Below are 22,803 nucleotides of genomic sequence, written 5' to 3'. Positions count from 1 at the left end.
TGGATTTTATTTCTTAGTTATTTTTAACTACAGAAAGGTAAAGGTTGTTTGTGAAATATTATTTGGACTAAAACATTGTAAAGTTCGGTGACAATAGTTTTATTTTTCACACGTAAAATGCTATTCCAAACAGGGCTCTTTAAAACAACCCCGGTGTCGTAACCAGAGTTGGATTATTTGGAAGTTGAATTTTTATAGTTAACTACAGCTTTTAATTTAATTGTAATGTATTTGAAACAATTAACGAAGCAATTGTAATTGATCCAACTCTGGCCATAACATGGCAGAAAAATATTAAACTTGATTTTTTAGTCTTATTTTTTTTTTTACAGTTTGACGTCTTATCGTTTTGAATTTGCTACCACCCATACGCACGTCGGACTCTGGTAGTCGTAAAAAATCTTACTCCAGTCTCGAGGCCAACCCCGACCCGCAGCTTTGTTACAAACTTACAGATGTTGGTGTAATCGTGCGCTTAAACCAATGCCTATCTGTTTTAAAACATTTTTTTATAGTTAAGGAATTTATTTAAATCGTTTTAACAAGGGTAAGGTAATTCCGCTATTCCACCAAGGAAACTAAATTTCTAGAAAAGTTTGATAAAACTTTAACCGTATAGAATAGATGAATACAAGTAGTCCCTGTATTGCTTCGCATGGCTAGCAAGACCTGCACAATTTTATATTTTAGGGCCACTAAACTTTCAGTTTAACCTCAGATTGGTGATTCGTTTAGTAAATAACCAACTCACGCACTTAGCTAGCGCTTTTACGCGATAACGATGACATAATAAAGTCCTCGCATAAACGTTATGGCGCAATGTTAATTTTATTGCCTTTAAAACCTTGTTTTGATGCTTATTTTGTGTCACGTGGATGAATCATGACGTCCAAACCAGGGCGTAAATATATTACGTCATTAAATTAAAATTATAGACACGAACTATATCCAAAGCAGATAAAACTTCCTTGCCAAAAAACAAAAAGAATGTTAACATCTTACATCTAACTAAACATTTTATTACCTGTTGTTTATAATTTGTTAATTATTTTGGCAAATGAAGAGCTAATTTAAGAGATATTTGGAAACATTTGGCAATCTGAGTTACTTTACCTGACCCGGATTAAAGCCACCGAATGTCGTATTTGGAAGTTGCCAAGTTTTTGTTTTTTGTCGGAAATGAAAATAAAAACTTTGTTAGTTTTGTCGTAAGATGTTGTTTTATTTATTCATTTTAACTTAATTTTGTATTCAAGTAAAGTTTCAGGTGTTCTTCTTCATTTAAACGTGAGTTTTCAGCTAAAATTTTGTTTTAACCAAAATTGTTTCAGGATTTTTATCAGACATCCATAAATTTAAAGGCAATGCGTCAAAATTACTTTTGGGGATATTTGTGTTTGTTTTCACAAACAAAGTTGAACTTTTCAAAGATTCGTCGAAAAATGTTGTTAAAATAGTATAATTTTCTAAAACACTGATTTTGTTGCAGAAAGTTTAAAAAGTTTCATAAGTTTTTTAATAAAACATTGGGTATGTTTGCGCAACACTTTGGTTACACTTTGTGGCGCTGGTCTAGAATCCTCCACAATTATAAAATTAATGCACAATATTTGTGGGTTTGGGTTAGGGTGGGTCAAGTATTATTATTAAAGAATATAATAATACTTGACCCACCCACACCCCACTGTGGAAAGTATGGCAAGTGCACCCGCGAGATTTTTTCAACCTTTCAAAAGTGCATCCCCCAAAAAAAGTGAAATGCACCCCAAATATGTTAAATGCTTGTGCCCAATACGTTTACAGTTTAATGTATGCAATACAAAATACATTGGAATCATAAAGTGCACCCGAGATGCACTTTTTTTACCTTAGTTGCACCCGGTCACCCAGATTTTTTTGGCCGTGCACCCGCAAGATCTCGTCAAGATCTGCCATACTTTCCAGCAGTGCCCTCACCCAAACACTAACTCCCACATTAACCCAAATATTGTGCATTTATTTTATAATTGTGGTAGGATTCTAAACCAGCGCCTTCCCAGCAAAGCCTTGCTTTGTAATCAAACACCTTGAAGCTTAGTATCTCTGACAAAATTTGATTATAAGTATAGATTGGAACGGTTAAACATTTTGAAAGCGAGAAAAACAGGTTGCTCTGATGCCTGTGTGTTTGGAAATATTTGGTAAAAATACATCTGCAGACTAAACTTTACGACTAGTACAACCTTAGTGTTAATTTATAAATTATTAAACCAAATCTAACAAAACAGAAAAAAACATATTTTGAAATACGAAAGCCGCTTGTTCTCTAGAAGTGTAAACTAAGTTACATCAAAGGTTAATATATGACCTCATCTGTTATAACCAAGTTACCGATTTCTATGTCACAATCCAAGTAATACTAATTTACGGAATGATGAATAGTTGGCACGCTCACTAATTTAGGTGTTACCCCGTTAAAACAATTATTAAACTAACGCACAATATTTGAGTTAGGGTGGGTGTTAGCGTTTGGGTGAAGGTGGGTCGTTATTTTATTTAATAATAATACTGGGAGCGTTCCGACCATTCATCATTCCGTAAATTAGTATTACTCCACAATTCCGCAACACCAACCTAACCTATTCCTTTGTAGCAGTTGTTCGTAAATACAAAAAACTTTGTGTGTTGTATCAAGTTAATATTTTGCCAACAACTTTTTTGTTCTGCTCACCTGCGCAAGTTTAAATGGCGAAGAAAACTTACGACTTGCTTTTCAAGCTGCTTCTTATTGGGGATTCTGGGGTGGGAAAAACCTGCGTTCTCTTCCGATTTTCTGACGATGCTTTCAACACAACATTCATCTCCACTATCGGTACGTTCACATCTGTTGCTGAACTAACTTGTATGTTTTATTAGAAAGCTATCTGTTTCTTCATTTATTTGTAGCTTTTTTAAAATAATTGTTTGGAAACCTCAAGCCTGCTTAATTATTTTTAATGCAGCCCACAGCAAAATTTTGCAAAACGTTTTGAATAATTTGAAACAGTATTAAAAAATCAAATATTTTTTTAAAAGGACTTCAGCAATATTGAAGTTTTATCTTAGCGTTACTTATTAACTTTAAAAGTTTAAAACGCATTTAACACATGCTACATTTGTGGCCTACAGTACTAATGTTGTGCAGTTTCACTTGCCTGCGCCACCAATTAGTTTCCACACTCCTGGTTTCACAGTTGCTCTTTTAAAGTGTTTTTCTCTATACTATTATTTTGTTAAATTGCAATAAAGCTTGTATATTGGCCGTGTAATCTCAACAGGGGCGTATCTAGAAATTTAAAAAGGAGGGGGTCCCGAATTTTCAACTTGGGGCATTGCCCGCTTTTTCGTCTGACGTTAATGACGTCATAAAATAGTGACGGATATGACTTCATAAAATAGCGATTCTGATAACGTCATAATACCGCTTATTGTGCAATCGTTAACTTCAGGAGTGAATCGAAAACAAGACCGTGAAATATGTGTGATTGATTTTGGTAGATCCATGTACGGGACCACGCTAAATTACAAGCACGCCACCTGCAATACTAAACGGAGATCGTTTTCCAGGGTGTTATTCGACTAGCACAACATTAAAACGCCACTTAAATAGTTCTAAAATCAGTGTTGTTAACCTTTTTAAGAGAGGGCACACCTGGCGAAATGTCCAATATTTTTGAATACGTTTTCCATTTATCCGCGACGCACTTGGCAGCCCTCCACGGCGCAACGGTAAAGCAGCGCTGTTTAAAGGACAGCATTAAAATGTAAACACAACGGACGTATAAAAGTTATTCGCGCAAAGCGCGAAAATTTTTCGCACTTATGTAGTTAAAATAGTCAAAAAGTATATGAAATGGAAAACTGCGAGAAAAATCAGCACCGCCTAACTTGACGTTATAAGCGAGAAAAAGGCGGAGACCGCTTGGTTTATTGTTGTTAATTGTCGAACACACACTTGCTAATCAGCCAATCTGAACGAATAAGGAAATGCGAGAGAAAGAATATCCTGCGTTTACAGTCGACCAAACAAGAAATGAAAAACGGCATTTTGCGTTTGATTTTGATTTCGCAATAGGTTAAGACGCGTGACCCAATTACATTAAAAAACACCCAGCTTCGGACGGTGAGGCTAATAAAAACAAACAAAAAACGATATTGTCACTTACGAAAAGGGGGGGGGGGTCCGAACCCTCAACCCCCCCCCCTCCCTGGATACGCCACTGAATCTCAACATAATTTATTTACCCAAACAAATGCTGTTATAACACAGTATTGTCCATAGCATTTAAACACAAACTAATTTTGTGTTGAAATATTTTTTGCTTTTTATTCAGGGATTGACTTCAAGATCAAAACTGTGGAGTTAAACGGAAAAAAGATTAAACTTCAAATATGGTGAGTGGAGTGCATTGTCATGCAAAATTATTTCACTGCCTTTGTATTCGCTCTGTTACCATTGCTTATTCTAAATAGGCATTGTAATTTATTTAATACATATAAAGAGCATAAACTGGGTTCACTGAAACAGCTTTTGTGATAACCAAATTAGGGGGCTTTGATATTCCCACTACATTTTACTACAACCTCCAGCCATTATGCTCCAATGTTTCAGTTTGAATAGTACCTTCTATTCCCTTCTTTATGTCACTGTATTTCAAGTCAATTTGGTACCAGACAATTTTATTTATATCAGTAAGTTGTTGACCATTCTTGGGCAAAATATTAAACTTTTCAAGTTTCAAATTAGTGATTTTATTCTATTCTTCTTTGACTCATTAATCCGTAATCAAATTAAATATAATATATACATGATATTTGCTGGAATTTTTTCTTTTAAGCACAAATTTAAGTTTTGTTGCATAAGTTATTTATGTTAAATAAGTGGTTGTTTGAAATAGTTGCAAGGTTGTCAGTTAACTTCAGTTTCAAATGTTTTTGTTCAGTTCAGCATTTTTTTGTTGTTGTGGATACGGTGACGGTAATCTAAGAAATCACCAGCGTATTGTGCACATTGATATGAGTCATTGTGACACAATAATGCTAACGCTGCGCACAGGAAAAGAAATTTGAATGTGATGCTTTACTTCTTTGCATTGCCACGATAAATTACATATCAATTATTTTCAAGTACACTTTTTAGAAATTAAATTTTATATTGTTTTTATGACTAATATAATTTAAATTGTTATCAAACTCAAAACTGTTTTTTTTTCTATTTCTTAAAAAGTTTTAATTTTATTTTTTTGATTTATTCTGATTCTCAATTTATTTAATTGGTCTGTTATTCTTGTTTTTAATTAATTTTAGCAGAACCAACTAGTTTCAACATCTAACTCATTCTGGCTTATAAACAAAAGCAGTGATTAACCAATGTTTTAATTTAAAAACATTTTGTTTAATATGGAAAGTATTTATTTAGTATTAAAAAAGGGAATATATCACAAGGATAACACAAGTTATTGTAAAATATAGCAAAATATTTCCGTATAAAAAAAAGATCTTCCCAAGAAACCAATCATTGTTTTGTGTTTTTCTTGTTTTTGTGACGTTGCTTCTTGCTTCATCGCAGGGACACGGCAGGTCAGGAACGTTTCCACACAATAACAACTTCATACTATCGAGGCGCCAACGGGATAATGCTTGTGTATGACATCACAAATGCAAAGAGCTTCGACAATATTTCAAAATGGCTGCGGAATATTGAAGAGGTACAATCATGGTCATGTTTTTTGTAAACAAATTTTTTTTTTTTAAATTGTTTTAAAAAGACACAAAAATTTTTTTTTTTTAAATCTGTAGTAGGTTGCTATGTACAACTTGCAACAAACAATAAAAAATAGTGGAGAGACTGATAATTTTAACTTTAACTAAGCAATTCAACAAGCCTTTAGCTGGTTCAACAAGCCTTAAGGGTAAAACACACAATAACTTATTAAAATCAATATTTGCTGACCTTAATGTTATTTTTGCAAAACAAATTTAAAAACTTTACCGATGCCTTCTTGTTAATTTTTACCAAACATGAAAAACTTGAAAAACACATTAGGGTTGTTGTTGTCATAACGATTGTTGCTATGCAGCACGCCAGCGAAGACGTGGAGAAGATGTTGCTAGGCAACAAGTGCGACATGGAGGACAAGCGGACGATCAGCCAGGAGCGAGGCGAGATGGTAAGAATTGACACTAGGGGGCACCATAGTATAAAGTTGCTGAACTTTTCATAAAGAGAAGAAAAATATGTTTGCAAAATAAACAATAGAAAAAATGATCGCAAGTATTTTCAATATTCTTGGGTCAAAGTTACTGTGAGTTTTCAGATTGAGTTTTTGCCTTCACATATGAAATGCTCTCCGTCCAACCAATGTTTCAACTGCGATGTCATTTCTAGTTAATTAGACAAATACATTTAGATTTGAAAAGTGCTTGAAAGTTGCATATGCAATATGCATAGTAATGCCTGGTTAGTTGTAGATTTTTATCCATCTATTTGCACATGCTTGTACACTGTGCTTACTTTTGTGATTTTTTAATGGTAAACATTCTTATTCTTCCAGATTGCGAAAGAACATGGAATCAAGTTTTACGAGACGAGTGCAAAAAACAACATCAACATTGAAACTGCTTTTCTCGCTCTCGCCACAGATATTCTGCACAAGGTAACTTATGATGTTTATGTTTTACTTTCACCTGTATGTAACATGGTTTCCGTGTATTTTTCAAGACTTGTTCAACTATTGTAAAACAGCAAATTTCCACATTGAATAGTTAAAATGACAAGCACTTTTACTGGCCAAAACAAAAAATGTTAAAGACCTTAAAATGAAATGTTTTACAAAATGCTTTACTAGTTTGCAAAGATTGCTTGAAAATATGTCGAATAAAATGTTGATTACATTTCTATAAACTATTCTAAATATTTCTAAATTCTGACTACAACTATGAACTGTTTAACTGTATATATATCTAGTTACACCTTAATTGTTTGAAACCGCTAAAATTGTGGTTTCCAAACTTTTTTGCTCATATTACCCTTTTAAATACATTCCCTTAAATTAGTTAAGAAATATATTTAGTTTTGCAAAACAATGCCTACATTTTTTTTGTAAATTCCTGGTTGTTATCAAATTAAAATAAAACATACTCAAAATTACATTTAAACTGTTGTCTTACACATAAAACTGCTTATTTCTGATGAATAATGTAGAGACTGTTTATAAAAATATGTATAAAACATAAAATCATTTTTTAAAACATAATTTTTCGCCTTGTGAATAGGCATTGTCAGTTTCTGTACAAAATGCAAACGTGTATAATTTTGGTGTATATGTTTTTTTTTATATATGTTTTTTTCCTTTTTACCCCTGGTTGGAAACCATTTAACTTAGATGTGACCATTTCTGTTCAATCAATAACAAATTCCCTTATTTTTTTGCAGACCCCATGCCGGGACCCAGTTGGGGGTAACGCGGGGGTTGATGTAACCCAGCAGCGACAGAGCAGTCGGTCGTGTTGCTCCTAAACCCCAAACCCCTCCCCCTATACATAAGCATATACAAGCAGAGTGGGGCTCAGCAGCACTTAATGCCCAACTTTTAACCGAGCCACAACTGGATGTCTTTACTTTTTTAATCTTTAGACAATTCTCCGTGGCTTTTTGAATGTTTTCTGCGCTTAAATTATACGAAGGGCGTTGTTTGAAATGTGAATGCACCAAATGCATGTCGCGTAAATACAGATGTTTTCTGTCAAGCAACTGATTCCTTCTATTAACAAATAATGTTTGAAATACTTTAAAGTATTAATGCGTTGGTGGAAACTAAATTAAAACGACCTAACATTTTATTAATTTGATAAATGTATAAAATGCTGTTTTTGCTGTAACAATTATTGCTATCATTGGAAAAATATATGTTACTCTAATTTTTCTCGTCGAAATAATAGTATAAGAATAGTTTGTCAAAACAAACTACTTTTGCATTTCTAAATATCACTTTATTTATTGCATCTGCTATTCTATCAAAATACCTAAGTTTGTTTTGTTCAATTAAAATTAACTTTTACAATTGAAATGGCGTTTTGCTGACCTAGAATGTTATTTTGCATTAAAAAAATTTTAAAAATATGTTGAAACAATATTTTTATAAAAGCATGAAATTCTACTAAAAAACATCTTTTTTTTAATCATTAACATTTATGAGAATGTCTATAACTAAGTTTATCTCTAAAAAATTCAAATGTTTATTCGAATTTGGCAATATTTATGTAGTTACGGTAACAAACTCTTTTACATTTTCCAAATATTACTTTTTTTGCCTTTTTGAAGGGAATTTAAATCTTTGACAACGATTCGTTTTCAAGTTATGCAGAAATAAAAGATTTAAAATATGATTTCTCGCTTTTGTAGACGTCTTGTATTTATTCTTGACTTTATGTTGCTTGTAAATATTTGGCTCTTTGTCTCAGAAACCTTATTATCGCGAAATTCTGTAGAAAATCAACTCTTACCAATCAACCAACGAGAAGTTTAGTAAAAATAGTCCTCCATTTTTGGTCCGAAACCCCTGTTTTGTGTATTTTGGATTGCAATAAAAGTAAACCTTTAAATTTGTGGTGTTTTTATGATGTTTAGTTCAATGCGCATAATTAACTAAATATTTTAAAGTGTTTTATAGCAATTAATTTTGGCAGCAAATCTTTCTTGTAAGATTTAGCACAATTTACAACTAAACTATAGATGGAGTTTTTTTGACCACATTGAAGACAGATGAGAATATTTTTGTGGTAAACTGAATCAATATAATCTGGTTTTAATAGGTAAGTCGTAAAGTTGAAAAAAGAAGATTCTGCCATAATCTAATTTATCATAAATACTTAAAAAAAAAAAAAATACGGAAAACTTTTTTATTGAAGAGTCGAATTTAAGTTTTTTTTTTTTACAAAAAAATTCATAAGATTCTCAAAATATTTATGTGCATTTTGATGAAATAGAAAAAGCATTTGGTGAAATAGAAAATGCAAAAAACATTGAAGAAATTGCGATGATTTGGGATTCTCACGATCTGATTATTTTTACTAAGAAATTAAGCTCTTTGTCACGACCAACAAACGAAAGTTTTTTCGAGGATTACTTCAATGCAATTTAAGGTTGGAAATAAAAAGGTGGCGTCCAATTCTAACAAAATCGGATATAAACGCCTCCAGGCATACCCTGTTGAGACCTAGCACTGTTTCCTCCGAATATTTATTAACCCCCGCCGCCCATTCTGTCCAACGCTTTTCATTGTTATTACCCATTACCTTTCTTTTCCTTTTTTTTATTATTTTTTCCGTGTTGTGTAATGTACGCCTCGCCCGTTTTTCTCGTCCTTTTCCTCCTTTATTCGCTTCCCCTAGTGACGCGAATAAACAAACATAAACGCCTCCAGGTTCACCTTTGTGGCAATTCTTCGAAGTGGAGCAACTTCGAGGTTGGTTCGCTACTGAGGTTTGAATTTGGGAGGCTGCTTTAGATTTGTAGGAATTGGACTTTGATTCAAAATTACATTGCAAAACCGGGACCGTAAACCAACAACTCAACAGCACACCAACACTATAATTTCAAACATTGCGCCTTGCTTAACAACTATACTTAAAAAAAGTTCATCACAAAAAAAATTGAAACACAAGTTTAAATTCAAAATAAATAAAAAATTAGAAAACATATCTTGGAATTTTTTTTATAGTTACAACAAACGTTATGTTTTTGTTAGCCGAAATATTGGCAGTTTGTCCAAACACACTTGGAGCAACTGCAAATTATCATTTATTCATTCTGAAGTCATTTTCTCAAAAACAGTAGCGTTTGTGGATTTTGAAGATGGTGATTGAAGTTCTGGTGAATATACAAAGTTCATCTTAAGTTGGATTTAAAAGAAAATAAATTGCCAAAACGAGCTTACTTGTAGAAAACAGGTCAGTACTTCTACAAATAGTTATAAGAACGCGATTTTTCGGTTTGATATGAAGCTTGTACTATTTGTTATAGCGCATTTCACATCATCAGTATTCCCTATCTTATAACAAAGGGCTAAATCGGCAAAATTGCCCAATTTCGACGCTCATATACCAGCGATTTTTTTCGAATTTTTTCCGACCTGCTCCGATTTGACTGAAATTTTCACCAAAGATGCGTTAGGACAATATGAATCTAATGGTGACACTTTTACAGTCTAATTCTTTATAATTATCGAAAAAATTAACATTTTTTATAAAAATTCTTCAAAAAACGCGATTTTTTGGCATTTTTTAAAAATCGACCTTCTCCGATTTGGATGAAACTTGGTGTGTAGATGCGCCTTGGGCGTAGAAACAACATGGAAAAGTTTCAGCCCCCTAACACTAAAAATAAAGCTAAAAATCGACTTTAAAATTTTTCGACTTTTTGGCAATTTTTTCGAATTTTTGAAAAAAAATCTCCCCCGGGGATTCCCCGGTATTTTTCTCTCAATATTTACCAGCGGATGCTTTTATTAGGTATTCATCGTTTATTCTGACAGTATCAGAATCTCCTATGTGTAGTTCACCGCCAAAACTTGCTGCTATTAAGCAACAAGTGACGGTGAGCACTTAACCGAGTTGCCAAACACACTTCCGTCCAGTGAAGCTCTTTAACGGGAGCAATTTGCTGCGCCCAAAAGCCACAAGTCGGGTGTAATTAGCGGGTTCTAATGCAAAAGGTAAATGTTAAATTAAAATTATAAACCGTGCGATAAAACTTTCGTTTGTTGGTAGAAAGTGAAATAATATTGAATTAAAAATATTATGTGTTTTATTTTTTTTCAATAGTGCACGGTATTGTTATTATTATTTATATGGTAAACTCTGATTAATTGAAGGTAACAATCTGACAAACATAGGTCAGATATTACGAACCCCCAATTTACATTACGTCCAGTTTGTTGCAAACATGAATAAACGAAGTGCATTTTCAAAAAACACGTGAAACAGTCCATTATTTCGACGTTAAACCTCATAAGCTACGATATCGCAAACAAGGTAAAATAAATAGCGTTACTCTACTTAACAGGTGTTGATTAAGGAAGTTTAGGTAATTTTACCTATTGCAATTATGTTTTCCGTTTGTTGGTACTGCATAATTTCACCAAATCTATAGAGTTGAACACAAATATTTAACATCTAAAGGTTGTTTCGATTTTAAAACGTGAAATACAACCATCGTATAATTTCGCTCGCCTATTGAAATTGTCTCGAACATTGCCAGGTCAGGCAGTTTGCTTTAAACACAGGCACTTTGTAGCTTTTATGAAAAAACAATTTCACCAAGCTGCTTGTTGTGGTATTGGGGCGCGTGGGAAGCGCGTTACCCGACAACTTGCAATTTATGACGTCATGCGACTTTTTCTTTGGCGACGCCGTCCACCCTGGGCAACTTTCACAGGTTCCAACATTCCTTGCTAAGCTGCTGCGGAATCGTCCGGTGTTTAATTACAATTCCCAAAGGTTGCGCGTCTTCTGTTACAAGAGATCCATTGTGAGTAACAATGATGTGTAGCGATGGATATTGCGATGAATTCCAACAGAAGTGTAAAGTGTTGGTCGACCAGCTAGCAAATAAGTTTGTGTTCATCGTCTTTCTGAGATTTTTGAAAGATTTTGTTCTTTAAAGTCACTTTCGTAAACAAATCTTAAGAGTAAAATAAACAATAGGCTCGTTTATTGTTTTTGTAAGTTTTTTGCATTGAATAAATGACAACCACATTTATAAAGCAAACTTTTATTATTGCTGTTGAGGTTTTTAAGGTTTGCTTCGTTACCTACATGTTAGGCCAGACCGAAACAAAAGGGTCGTCACTGACGCTGACAAGTTTGTGTTTGTTTGTAGTATCTCTGAACTCTTTATTTTTAATCTTTTACGTGGTTTCGGAAACAATTGAAAGTTATAAAACAATAATTGTAACGTTAATATATTGCGATATCGTCTATTGCAGGGTTTCTTAACCTTTTTAGCGATCGTACCATTTAAGCTTTCATAAAATTTTCTCGTAACCTGTCTACAATGGCCGACGGAAGAAAATAAAATTGTAATAATAGGAATTAAACTCAGTGTATTTATAACATACCGTACGTGTTGAATGCATTAAAAACAGTCTTGTCAGTTCAACAATATTTACAAAACACAAACACTCAGTCGATTTGCTTATGGCGTTTTTGTTGTTGCTTTTCGTAAATAGCGCATAATTTCACACTGCATGTCGTACCACCTGCTTTGATGCTTCGTACCACCAAGGGGTACATTTGCCCCTGGTTGAGAACCCCTGGTCTACTGAGAGATATCGGCAGGATAAAACTGAAAACTTATTCGCTGTACTCTGAACGACCAATGTTTTATTGATGTTTTATAAATTAGTTGTAGAGCTGTAAGCTGTAGAAGAGTACCTTTCGCTTCGATTTTCACTAAACTATTTACGCCTAAAGTCACTTTAATTCAGTGGATTCCAACCTGGCTCCCCAGAAGCAGACTGGGGGTCGCTGAAGTAAATATTGACAAGAACAAACAAGAAAAATTAAAAAAGTCTTTATGTTGTTGCTAAAAGTTAAAAAGAGGGTCGCGAACTAAAAGGTTGTGAACAAAATATTATACACTTGAAAATACTATGGGCACCACCCATGACCCAATCGTTTCGTGCAAAGCTTTAAAATTTCATCTCAGCGTAAAATGAAACTCTGCAGTTGTTTGAAATACTTGGGATTCACGGTCAATGTTTTAACAGGAGGTAAGCATGGCTGAGCAATATGCTGGAACTAGGTTTGCGTCAAAGAACTGGAAGGATATTTCCTCACTCCCTAACATTGTAAGTTCACGGGTCGGTGAAACATCATCAAGAATAAGGAATGACGGAAATACACAATCTGCAATCAAACGACTAAAAGTGAGTGAAAATGACGTTAAGAAAGACGAAACGAGTTTAAAAATGGCAAAATAACATGTAACCAAATAATGGCAAACTACTTTATCCGAGGTCGCAGATATGGCAACGACTTTTGTTATTATTTTAAATTTTAAAGCAACAATTTTTTTGCAGAATTGGTTTTGCGAAAGGAAGAAGAAAAAATGCACGTTTTTCACATTAATTTTTATGACTCCCGGTAAGTTTTATTGTTTTGTGAGTAAGTTTTTATTTATAACAATCACCGTAATTCATTTCAATAAAGTTGTTTCATTTTAGTTTCTATGTTGTTGTATCTTTTCGACGTGGGGAGCGACATTTATAACGCTTATTCATATTACATCAACATCAATAGCATTGAAAACAACTTGCTTTACTTTGAGCTTACCTTGGCTTTCACTGTTGCGCCGTCTTTAATAATACACGTAAGTCAATGTAATGGCAACTACAATATCAACCAACATACCACAAACTCGTCTGTTCTATCATTATGATGTGTGAGGTAATTCCCCACTATATCAACTGACGTGCAACTGGAAAGTTTAATGTGACGTCATCAAATTTCAAAGAAAAAACATCGTATTTATGCATTTTACATCAAACCTGAAAAATACTGGCAACTCTTGTGTTTGTTTTTCGTTATTTTCGCCTGACCGACATCATTTCTTAATGATGTGGACTAAGAGATTTGCATTGTCTTGTATTTCCGCAGATGTTGTCTCTTTGGTCGGCTTGGGAATCACTTCGCGAATATAGAAGTAAAAACACCTATAAGAACAACCTACACTACTTTGTGTTCATTCTGGCGCATATTCTGCAAGTTGGATTGATATACAGGTAACATTAAAACACAAAACATTGGTATATTGGTAAACAATTATAAAAAGAAAAAAGAATATTATGCACTACAAAGATGAATATAAAATTCAATGAAATGGAATATTGCTTTGTTTTTGGCATAGAATATGGTTATCCTTCATATAATTGAATTGATAGGATTACCACAATTGCAGTGCGTCTTAATCAGTTTAAAGTAAAATGAAACGATTTCCTGGTTTTATGGATTTTTCCCATTATTTTTTTGTGTAACCTTAACAGAAATGCACAATTTAAAATGGGGACGGCTCAATTCTTGCTTCTTAACATTAATGTAATTATTTTTACCACCTTTTCATAGGTTTGTTCGAGCGATTTATTTTGGAAGGAAATTACAAAAAGGAAATGATGAATATTACAACAAAAAGGTACAATTCATATTTCAAATTTTCGTTAGATGTCAATCAATGATTTTGAGGAAGGACCAACTGTCAATCAATGGGGTTAGGGAGGGACCAGTTTTCAGTCAATGGGGTTAGGGAAGTGCCAGCTGTCAATCAATGGGGTTAGAGAGGGTCATCTGTCAATCAATGGAGTTAGGGAGGGTCATCTGTCAACCAATGGGGTTAGGAAAGGTCCATCCGTCAATCAATGGGGTTAGAGAGGGTCATCTGTCAATCAATAGGGTTAGAAAGGGGCCAGCTGTCAATCAATGGGGTTAGGGAAGTGCCAGCTGTCAATCAATGTGGTTAGAAAGGGGCTAGCTGTCAATCAATGGGGTTAGGGAAGTGCCAGCTGTCAATCAATGTGGTTAGAAAGGGGCTAGCTGTCAATCAATGGGGTTCGGGAGGGGCCAGTTGTAAATCAATGGGGTTAGAAAAGGCCTAGCTGTCAATCACTGTGGTTAGAAAGGGGCCAGGTTTCAATCAATGGGGTTAGGGAAGGGCCAGCTGTCAATCAATGGGGTTCGGGAGGGGCCAGTTGTAAATCAATGGGGTTAGAAAGGGGCTAGCTGTCAATCAATGGGGTTAGAAAGGGGTCATCTGTCAATCAATAGGGTTAGGGAGGGTCATCTGTCAATCAATGGGGTTAGAAAGGGGCCAGCTGTCAATCAATGGGGTTAGGGAAGGGCCAGCTGTCAATCAAAGGGGTTCGGGAGGGGCCAGCTGTCAATCAATGTGGTTGGGGAAGGTCCAACCGTCAATCAATGGGGTTAGTGAGGGGCCAGCTGTCAATCAATGCGATTAGGGAGGGTCATCTGTCAATCATTGGGGTTAGAAAGGGGCTAGCTGTCAATCAATGGGGTTAGGGAAGGGCCAGTTGTAAATCAATGGGGTTAGAAAGGGGCTAGCTGTCAATCAATGTGGTTGGGGAAGGTCCAACCGTCAATCAATGGGGTTAGTGAGGGGCCAGCTGTCAATCAATGAGGTTAGAAAGGGGTCAGCTGTCAATCAATGCGATTAGGGAGGGTCATCTGTCAATCATTGGGGTTAGAAAGGGGCCAGCTGTCAATCAATGGGGTTAGGGAAGGGCCAGCTGTCAATCAAAGGGGTTCGGGAGGGGCCAGCTGTCAATCAATGTGGTTGGGGAAGGTCCAACCGTCAATCAATGGGGTTAGTGAGGGGCCAGCTGTCAATCACTGTGGTTAGAAAGGGGCCAGGTTTCAATCAATGAGGTTAGAAAGGGGTCAGCTGTCAATCAATGCGATTAGGGAGGGTCATCTGTCAATCATTGGGGTTAGAAAGGGGCCAGCTGTCAATCAATGGGGTTAGGGAAGGGCCAGCTGTCAATCAAAGGGGTTCGGGAGGGGCCAGCTGTCAATCAATGTGGTTGGGGAAGGTCCAACCGTCAATCAATGGGGTTAGTGAGGGGCCAGCTGTCAATCATTGGGGTTAGAAACGGGGCAGCTGTCAATAAATGGGGTTAAAAAGGGGCCAGCTGTCAATCAATGTGGTTGGCACACCAGCATGTTTGGGTTGGACACCCCTGGTTGCTTAGCTAAATACACATACTCATAAGTTTGCACCTTTGTGTTTCGTGAATCAATAAAGCTTTAATCCAGTAGTCCTGAGGTGCCATTTCTAATGCTAAAGGGTGACGAGAGAAATTTAAGAATCTTTATTACGGTACTGAATAAATTGCTTAACTCTTTAACTTTTTGTGTAACATTTGAGTAGAATAATGTTAATTATAATTTCCCGCATCGTGTAAAGTTGATGTGTGTTGTTTCAGTTCTGTTTGTGACATTCTAGTGAATTCCCAACGGAAAATTATTGTAGGGGTGTCGCAATCTATGAAAGGTTGGAAAACCACTGCTTTAATCCAATAAACTGCGCAATTTATATGTTATGCTTTAAGAAATTGTTTTAACCCGAACATCAAAGGCATCAAAATAGGAAAAAACACTCTCAAAATTCAACAATATGCAGATACAATTACCAGAGGAGCTGTTTTTGATTTATATTTATTCATTGAGTAAGACAAATACGAAAAAACAACAGGCCAAATCTTAAACAAAAATAAAACAAAAATTCTAACACTTGTCCAACACTTTAAATCATTGTAATTTCCTTACTATAACCAATATTTCACAGACCAAACAAAAATCCTAGGCATACTATATAATGAGACAAATATCAATAACAAAATCAATTGGAACTTAATTAGAGGAAAAATGATAGGAATCATTAAAAAATAAGAAATACTAAACTTGAGCATGATAGGAAAAATTACTATAATCAACTCGCTAATAATCTCCAAAATCATTCACATTGCCCGCATTGAAACCCCAAACAAAAAAACCATCAAAGAATTTCAAAAACTTATTAATACATTTTTATGGCACCCTCAAACACTGGAACCAATTAACCGGAGAAAACTGGAAGCAGATTTAAATAAAGGAGGATTTAAAATGGTCAACATAGAAAATAAATTTAAAGCGGCACAACTGGAAAGAATTAGGTACTTAATAAAAATAGAAAACCCCAGCGAAATTATCACAATTGGGCACTGTATCAACTTGGTTTCAACATTAGAAATTAAATTCCAAATTATTTAACAACTCTTACCCCAGAAGACAAAAACCAAACAATATTTGGCAATTTTTTCTCAAAATTATCACCAAATTGTAAATCTAGACAATGAATTCGACTGGGAAAAATCAAAATTAAAAACCCTCTATCAAATTCTTAACCAAATAACAGCAACTGAAACTAAAATAAAATATGAAATTTCTAACGAGCAAATAAACTGGAACAAAATCCTACTTAAAAACAATGGGGCAACTTTTTCAGAAATGCCGGAGGCGAAAAAAGAAAACTAAATTGTAACTTCTGTAAATCACAAAATGATAATTCCCACCATTTAATTCTGGAATGACAAATTACTAAACAAATTCTCAAAAATTTAAACCAATTCACCGTAACCAACTTTAATCAAACTTTCCTGCCAGAAAAGAATGTCCTATTATATAATCAAAATCTCAACCAATTCCAAAACAATATAATTAACCTTAAAATACTATTAATAACAAAAAACACCCTAATTAAAGAAAAAAATTATCTTGAAAAAGAAAACCAATATATTATCGACAAAACCAAATTTATTAACGAAACAACTTGGAAAATTAAATGCAAATTTAAAAATTTTAATAATGATATAACCAAAAAATTTGGCTCGGATAAAACTAACGAAATATTTCAACTAAATACGTAAAAACAAAAAATGTCAAATGTGGAAAAAAAAAAATAATAAATAAAATAAAACAATAGCGACTTTCTCTTGCTGCAACCCCCATCTAAGGGAACGGAAGGATTAATTCCCCTTTCTCCCTCAGATGATATAAAATATAACTAAAAATCTTTTTAAAAATTTAAACATATACTATTCAAACTTATTAACGAAAAAGCACTCGTCTTCTTTTTATACACATAATTTAATCCTAATTTCCCCTTATGTGATAATTCTGGTGATGGTGTACGCATTTACTTTCTTTGCTAACTATATTCTTATTTATTTGGTTAACGTAGCCAAACCTTGAAATATATATGTTAATGTCTTATAATATGTTGGTGACTCCTTATTTATGCCATTTTTCATTGTATGTAACCCGTATTGCTTTCCTTTTAACCTGCATTGTACTATACCCACACAACCCACAAATAAGAAAATAAACACCGGCACCTACCCGAAGAGGCATTAAACGAATGATGAGGCCAGTCATACCCAAACCATCCCCCGATAGCGCCTCCCCTCCCACAATGGATTCCGTGCCACTCCCTTCTGAAGGACTGGTAGACGGTTGGCGGAAGCCCCGTATTCTTTTGGTTTAATACTTTGAAGTAATACCAATGACAAAAAAAAAATGTATGAAGTGGGTAAATAACTACGATGAACTTTGTGTTGTTTCTGTGTTTAGTGGATTGAAGAAGATACAAACATCGTCGTGATGCGTTCAATTGAAACCTACTTGGAGGCAATCCCACAACTCATCTTACAAATGTACATCATGTTAACCACTGGACAAGCTCCTGTTATTACAGGTTAGAATAAAGCAATAGAAAACTAAACTGACTTGAGTGAGGCAATGGTTAGGGTGAGTTTGTCACTCGAGCTTTTTCAGTTAATTCGGATGATCGGGTCTCAATAAGATATAGCTGCAACAAGCTGGAATGATTTTGTAAACTATACTGAAACATTAGATAGCAAACAACTATTACAATTTTAAAACAACAAAAACTTTGGTGTAAGTTCCAACTTACGCGCCTCCGCGTCTGTTAGCAACGTATTTGAACCGAATAAATACGTCGTTTGTCCAGAGGAACTTACGCAGTTTAATAAATAGCACATGATAATAAGTAACCATGTGTAACATAGCCCGGTGGTTTGACCTGGAATGATTTGGCGACCATTTTGAAAATCCACAAATAGCGTTTTTTTTTCAGGTCATATGAGATGGAACGTTTTTTGGTTGTGTAACTCTAAATCAGTGGTTCTCAACCTTTTTGTAACCGTGGCCCCTTTTTGGTGCTTTCAGTCGCGGACCCCTTAGATTTTTCTGATGTTATAACTGGGTTTAGTTCTTTTTATAAACTCATTATATCTGCCTATTGTAACTTATGTTGAGTAAAGTAACAGACAACACCAAATTGCTTTATGACACATTTATTTTAATGTGATTTATGTGGCGCTGGTCAAGAATCCTACCACAATTATTAAATCAACACACAATATTTGGGTTGTGGTGCGAGTTAGCATTTGGGAGTGGGTGGATCAAGTATTATTAAATTCATTTTTATACTTGACCCACCCTAACCCAAACGCTAGCCCGCACCCTAACCCAAATGATGGCGTGTGGTATAGGATTCTAGACCAGCGCCATTTCTGCTGCTGCATCTCCTAAGCAAGTCCTGAAATGCGTGGGTCTGTTTCAATAATGCTAGACGCATCACACATGTCATCTTTGCGAACGATAGCATAAATTTAAACCAAAATCCAGTTCATGCCCAGGAGCTGTTGTAATGCTGCCTCCCATTTTACAATTAATTTGTGTTACATCACAATAGAAGTGTTACGTCACATTCAATGCGATTTACAAAATGTTACAATGTGATTGTCACAAATAATAGAAAACGTCAGAAAACGTCAATTTCGCTCATTTCTGAATCGCAATTATTACAATCTTTCACGCAACAATCTACAAATTTTCCATCCAAAACAAACCTGACGATGGAAAATATCACAATTAAGGATATATGAGGACTGATAGGCTATAACTGTTCACCTGTTTTTGCTCGCGTAGTTGCGAACTTTATCGTGATGTGTTTCAGTGTTAGCTTGCCTTGGTTCTGTGGGAGGTTTGTCGATGACAATACGAAGTTTTGAAGCAATTTTAAACGAAACAGATTGTGAAGATCTTTCTCCAATTGAAACGATTTGCAACTTGCTCTACCAAGCCTGTAGTATGCTATCTAGGGTAAGAAGCTTTGTTTTTTCGAAGTCTAAGTTGATTAAAATGCTTGTGTTAAGGTTTTAGCATTTGCTCTCCTACTAAATCTCAACGTCTGGGCGTTCTTCAGTCTGTTTCCTCTGCACTGGATCCTCGCCCTACTCGTCGTACAGAAAAGCACCACAAATGGCAACGTTTGTGCGCGCATTTTACGTGGACCAATCTTTGGGTGAGAATAACAAGATAATTAAAAATTGGTTTTGTTAATCAAACAAAGCGAGATTAATTTAAGACTATTTTGTAACATAAAAACGTTTCGAAGATAGCAAAAACCGATTGAATCTCGTAAGCTTCGTAGGTATTCTGAAACTGCGCCAAAATACGATTTAAGCAGTAATTACTAAACCTCAAAAGGTCCCTAAATGTTTCGCAAAACTTTGTGTAATTTTGCGAAACAACTTTTTTATTACAGAAAAGTCTCAAATGCAAAAAAAAAAAAAACTGATACACAAAATAAGCAAACGAATTTACCAAAAAATGGCCAGAAGACCGGACCAAATTGAGTTAAGGTCGCACGTAATAGTCATACATTGTGTGAATTTTTATAATTAGTAATTTTCCTTTTGTGATTGTTTGTCTGATAAATTTAATTGTTGCGTCATAAGTAAAAGTCACGAGACGACTGCTGCTTTTCAGTGTGGCTGTGGGGTAGTGATGTGATTCAGGCCGATCGCAGTAGGCAACATTCGCTGGAATCTGGGGTTGCATCCAGTGTTAGAAACTTTAATTATTTCCCGGAAAATATGATTTTCGTGATAGAACCAGCTGACAAAAAAATTGAATCCCACCACTGGATAACACCCACGAATTTAAATAATAATATGTAACAACCAACTTTTGTTTGTTTTTTGCTGTTTTAACCAATATAATGTTGGCTCTTCACTAACGGAGCAAGAAGAATAGCTTATGATAATTATGCTTTTGTCGCAGATTTATCTTCATATTCAATGTTCCATTTGGTTTCCGAGATAATGACGACACCCTTATATTCATGACAATTGCATGCTTCGTCGAGAATATTATAATTGCTGGATGCTGGTTTCCACTTCGACCAAGTGTCGTGAACATCACAGATTCAACCATTGGACAAACCAACTCCACAATTCCACCTTTCACCAACTCCACAATTCCACCTTTCACCAACTCCACAATTCCACCTTTCGCCAACTCCACAATTCCACCTTTCGCCAACTCCACAATTCCACCTTTCGCCAACTCCACAATTCCACCTTTCGCCAACTCCACAATTCCACCTTTCGCCAACTCCACAATTCCACCTTTCACCAACTCCACAATTCCACCTTTCGCCAACTCCACAATTCCACCTTTCGCCAACTCCACAATTCCACCTTTCGCCAACTCCACAATTCCACCTTTCGCCAACTCCACAATTCCACCTTTCAATAAGACAACAACAGCAGCAACAAGTGAATACGTAATCCCCAACAATATCGCGATTGCGATTTTGGTTTCCATCCCGGTCTTGTTTCTACTTAGGATCGTTTTCTTGTTGCTTTTATATCGTTTAGACAAGAGACATAAAATACTATGGGGTAGATAAAATGTTTGTGAAAAGATTAGAAAGAAAACATCGAAATGTTCAAAATGCTGCCAATGCTTCTGTATGGGCTTTGATATTTATTCTACGTCCAACTACAACCTCCAATCATTTTGCTCCATATAGTCAATTTATATTTTAGAAAAAACTTTAAATAAAAGATAAGTGATGACGTCATATAGTAATGTGAGTGCGATTTGATCATTAGGCGAAACAAAAGTCGCAGAAATTGTTTTTTTACGTCAAGGTTCAAATGAGTTTTATTGTTTGGCACGCCTAGCGATAAATAAAATCGTGTAAAATACATCAACAATCTATTTTACTGTACAGTAGTTTGAATGCTTAGACCTTTTTGTTTTTCCTGTGTTTGAAACTTTGCTTTTCTAACCATTGTGTTTGTGTGTTTCTCAACCTTGAACCTTAATCTTTTTCGATTTATGTCAATTAATTTTAAGCGCGTGAAACTGAAAAATGTAGGTACATAAGCTTGCCTGAACTCTTACATTGCTTACACCTTTTGATCCCATTCTAACAAACAACTCAAAACCTTTTCCACCTTACAAACTTTAATGTTTAAACCAGGGTTGCGGAATGGAACTCGACGCAGTCGGTTTTCTAGAGTCGGACTCGACACTCGAGTAAGTCCCGAGTCTGCGCATGCGCAGTACCAAATTTTAAAGCTGATATGGCCGCCAATTTTACGTAGAGAAGAGCATACTGTTGATATTTTCCAACCCTGTATTGTGAGTGGATAAATTCTGTGACACCCAATAAGTGGATTGCTAAATATCCACTTTATTTTAGTTACGTTAATTGGCGGAATACCGGCTGTAGACCAGGGGTTCTTAACCTTTTTTACCGCGGATCCCTAAATGTTTTTTGCTTTGCGTTGACCACGGTAGGCAGGACATTTTAAAAAATGACGTCATAAATTGATGTCACATTTAAAAAAAAAACATAAATATGCTGATAATTTTAGTAAAATGTAGTCTAAATACATGTAGTGCTAAAGCGTTTTATTTTAATTAAACTATTTTCTTTGAAAAATTGATTACTTCTTAAACATACACTAATATTTCAGTTTGGCCTTTATGGACCCTTTTTTATTTTATGGAAATTTGTTTATGTAGCCCCAATGCGTCCATGGATCCCAGTTAAAGAACTCCTACTGTAGAGTCAGACCTGGGATTGACGAATCGGTACATTTTGCCGATTCCTACTTGGGTTAAACACAAACGAATAAAGTTTTCTCACTCGCTCACTCTTCGTTTGTTTGTCATTGCTTTTGATCTTAGATATCTTCGTGGTTGCTTTAAAACAATTCGTCTCACATATAAATGTTCTTGAGGCATTCGATGTTCACTGATTCATTTCAAAAAATAAAAAGTGATTAAGCCACGTTACAACTATTATTGCTCTACAACGACATCTGGTGGATGGTAGTGACCTTGTAAAGC

General features: G+C 35.1%; 2 protein-coding genes across 2 annotated transcripts; both read left to right on the top strand.

Annotated features, from left to right (window-relative positions):
- Nucleotides 1-2,626: 2,626 nt before the first annotated feature.
- LOC146157677 (ras-related protein Rab-10-like) lies at nt 2,627-8,616 on the top strand. The gene is made up of 6 exons (XM_083386964.1): nt 2,627-2,851; nt 4,353-4,413; nt 5,588-5,726; nt 6,099-6,188; nt 6,573-6,674; nt 7,454-8,616. Exons 1-6 carry the CDS (start codon nt 2,725-2,727, stop codon nt 7,535-7,537), a joined length of 603 nt encoding a protein of 200 aa, XP_083243090.1. The 5' UTR covers nt 2,627-2,724; the 3' UTR covers nt 7,538-8,616.
- A 4,181-nt stretch (nt 8,617-12,797) lies between these two features.
- LOC146157676 (XK-related protein 6-like) lies at nt 12,798-22,703 on the top strand. Its single transcript, XM_083386962.1, has 9 exons — nt 12,798-12,947; nt 13,101-13,164; nt 13,245-13,390; nt 13,678-13,802; nt 14,143-14,209; nt 18,199-18,322; nt 19,610-19,755; nt 19,809-19,957; nt 20,719-22,703. The coding sequence occupies exons 1-9, from the start codon at nt 12,798-12,800 to the stop codon at nt 21,347-21,349; spliced, it is 1,602 nt and encodes a 533-aa protein (XP_083243088.1). The 3' UTR covers nt 21,350-22,703.
- The last annotated feature ends 100 nt before the right edge of the window (nt 22,704-22,803 follow it).

The sequence above is a fragment of the Ascidiella aspersa genome, chromosome 4 (genome assembly GCF_963924565.1).
Source record: "Ascidiella aspersa chromosome 4, kaAscAspe10.2, whole genome shotgun sequence".
Lineage (NCBI taxonomy): Eukaryota > Metazoa > Chordata > Ascidiacea > Phlebobranchia > Ascidiidae > Ascidiella > Ascidiella aspersa.
Note: the sequence above shows the minus strand (reverse complement) of the source record. Positions and strands in the feature narration are given on the sequence as shown.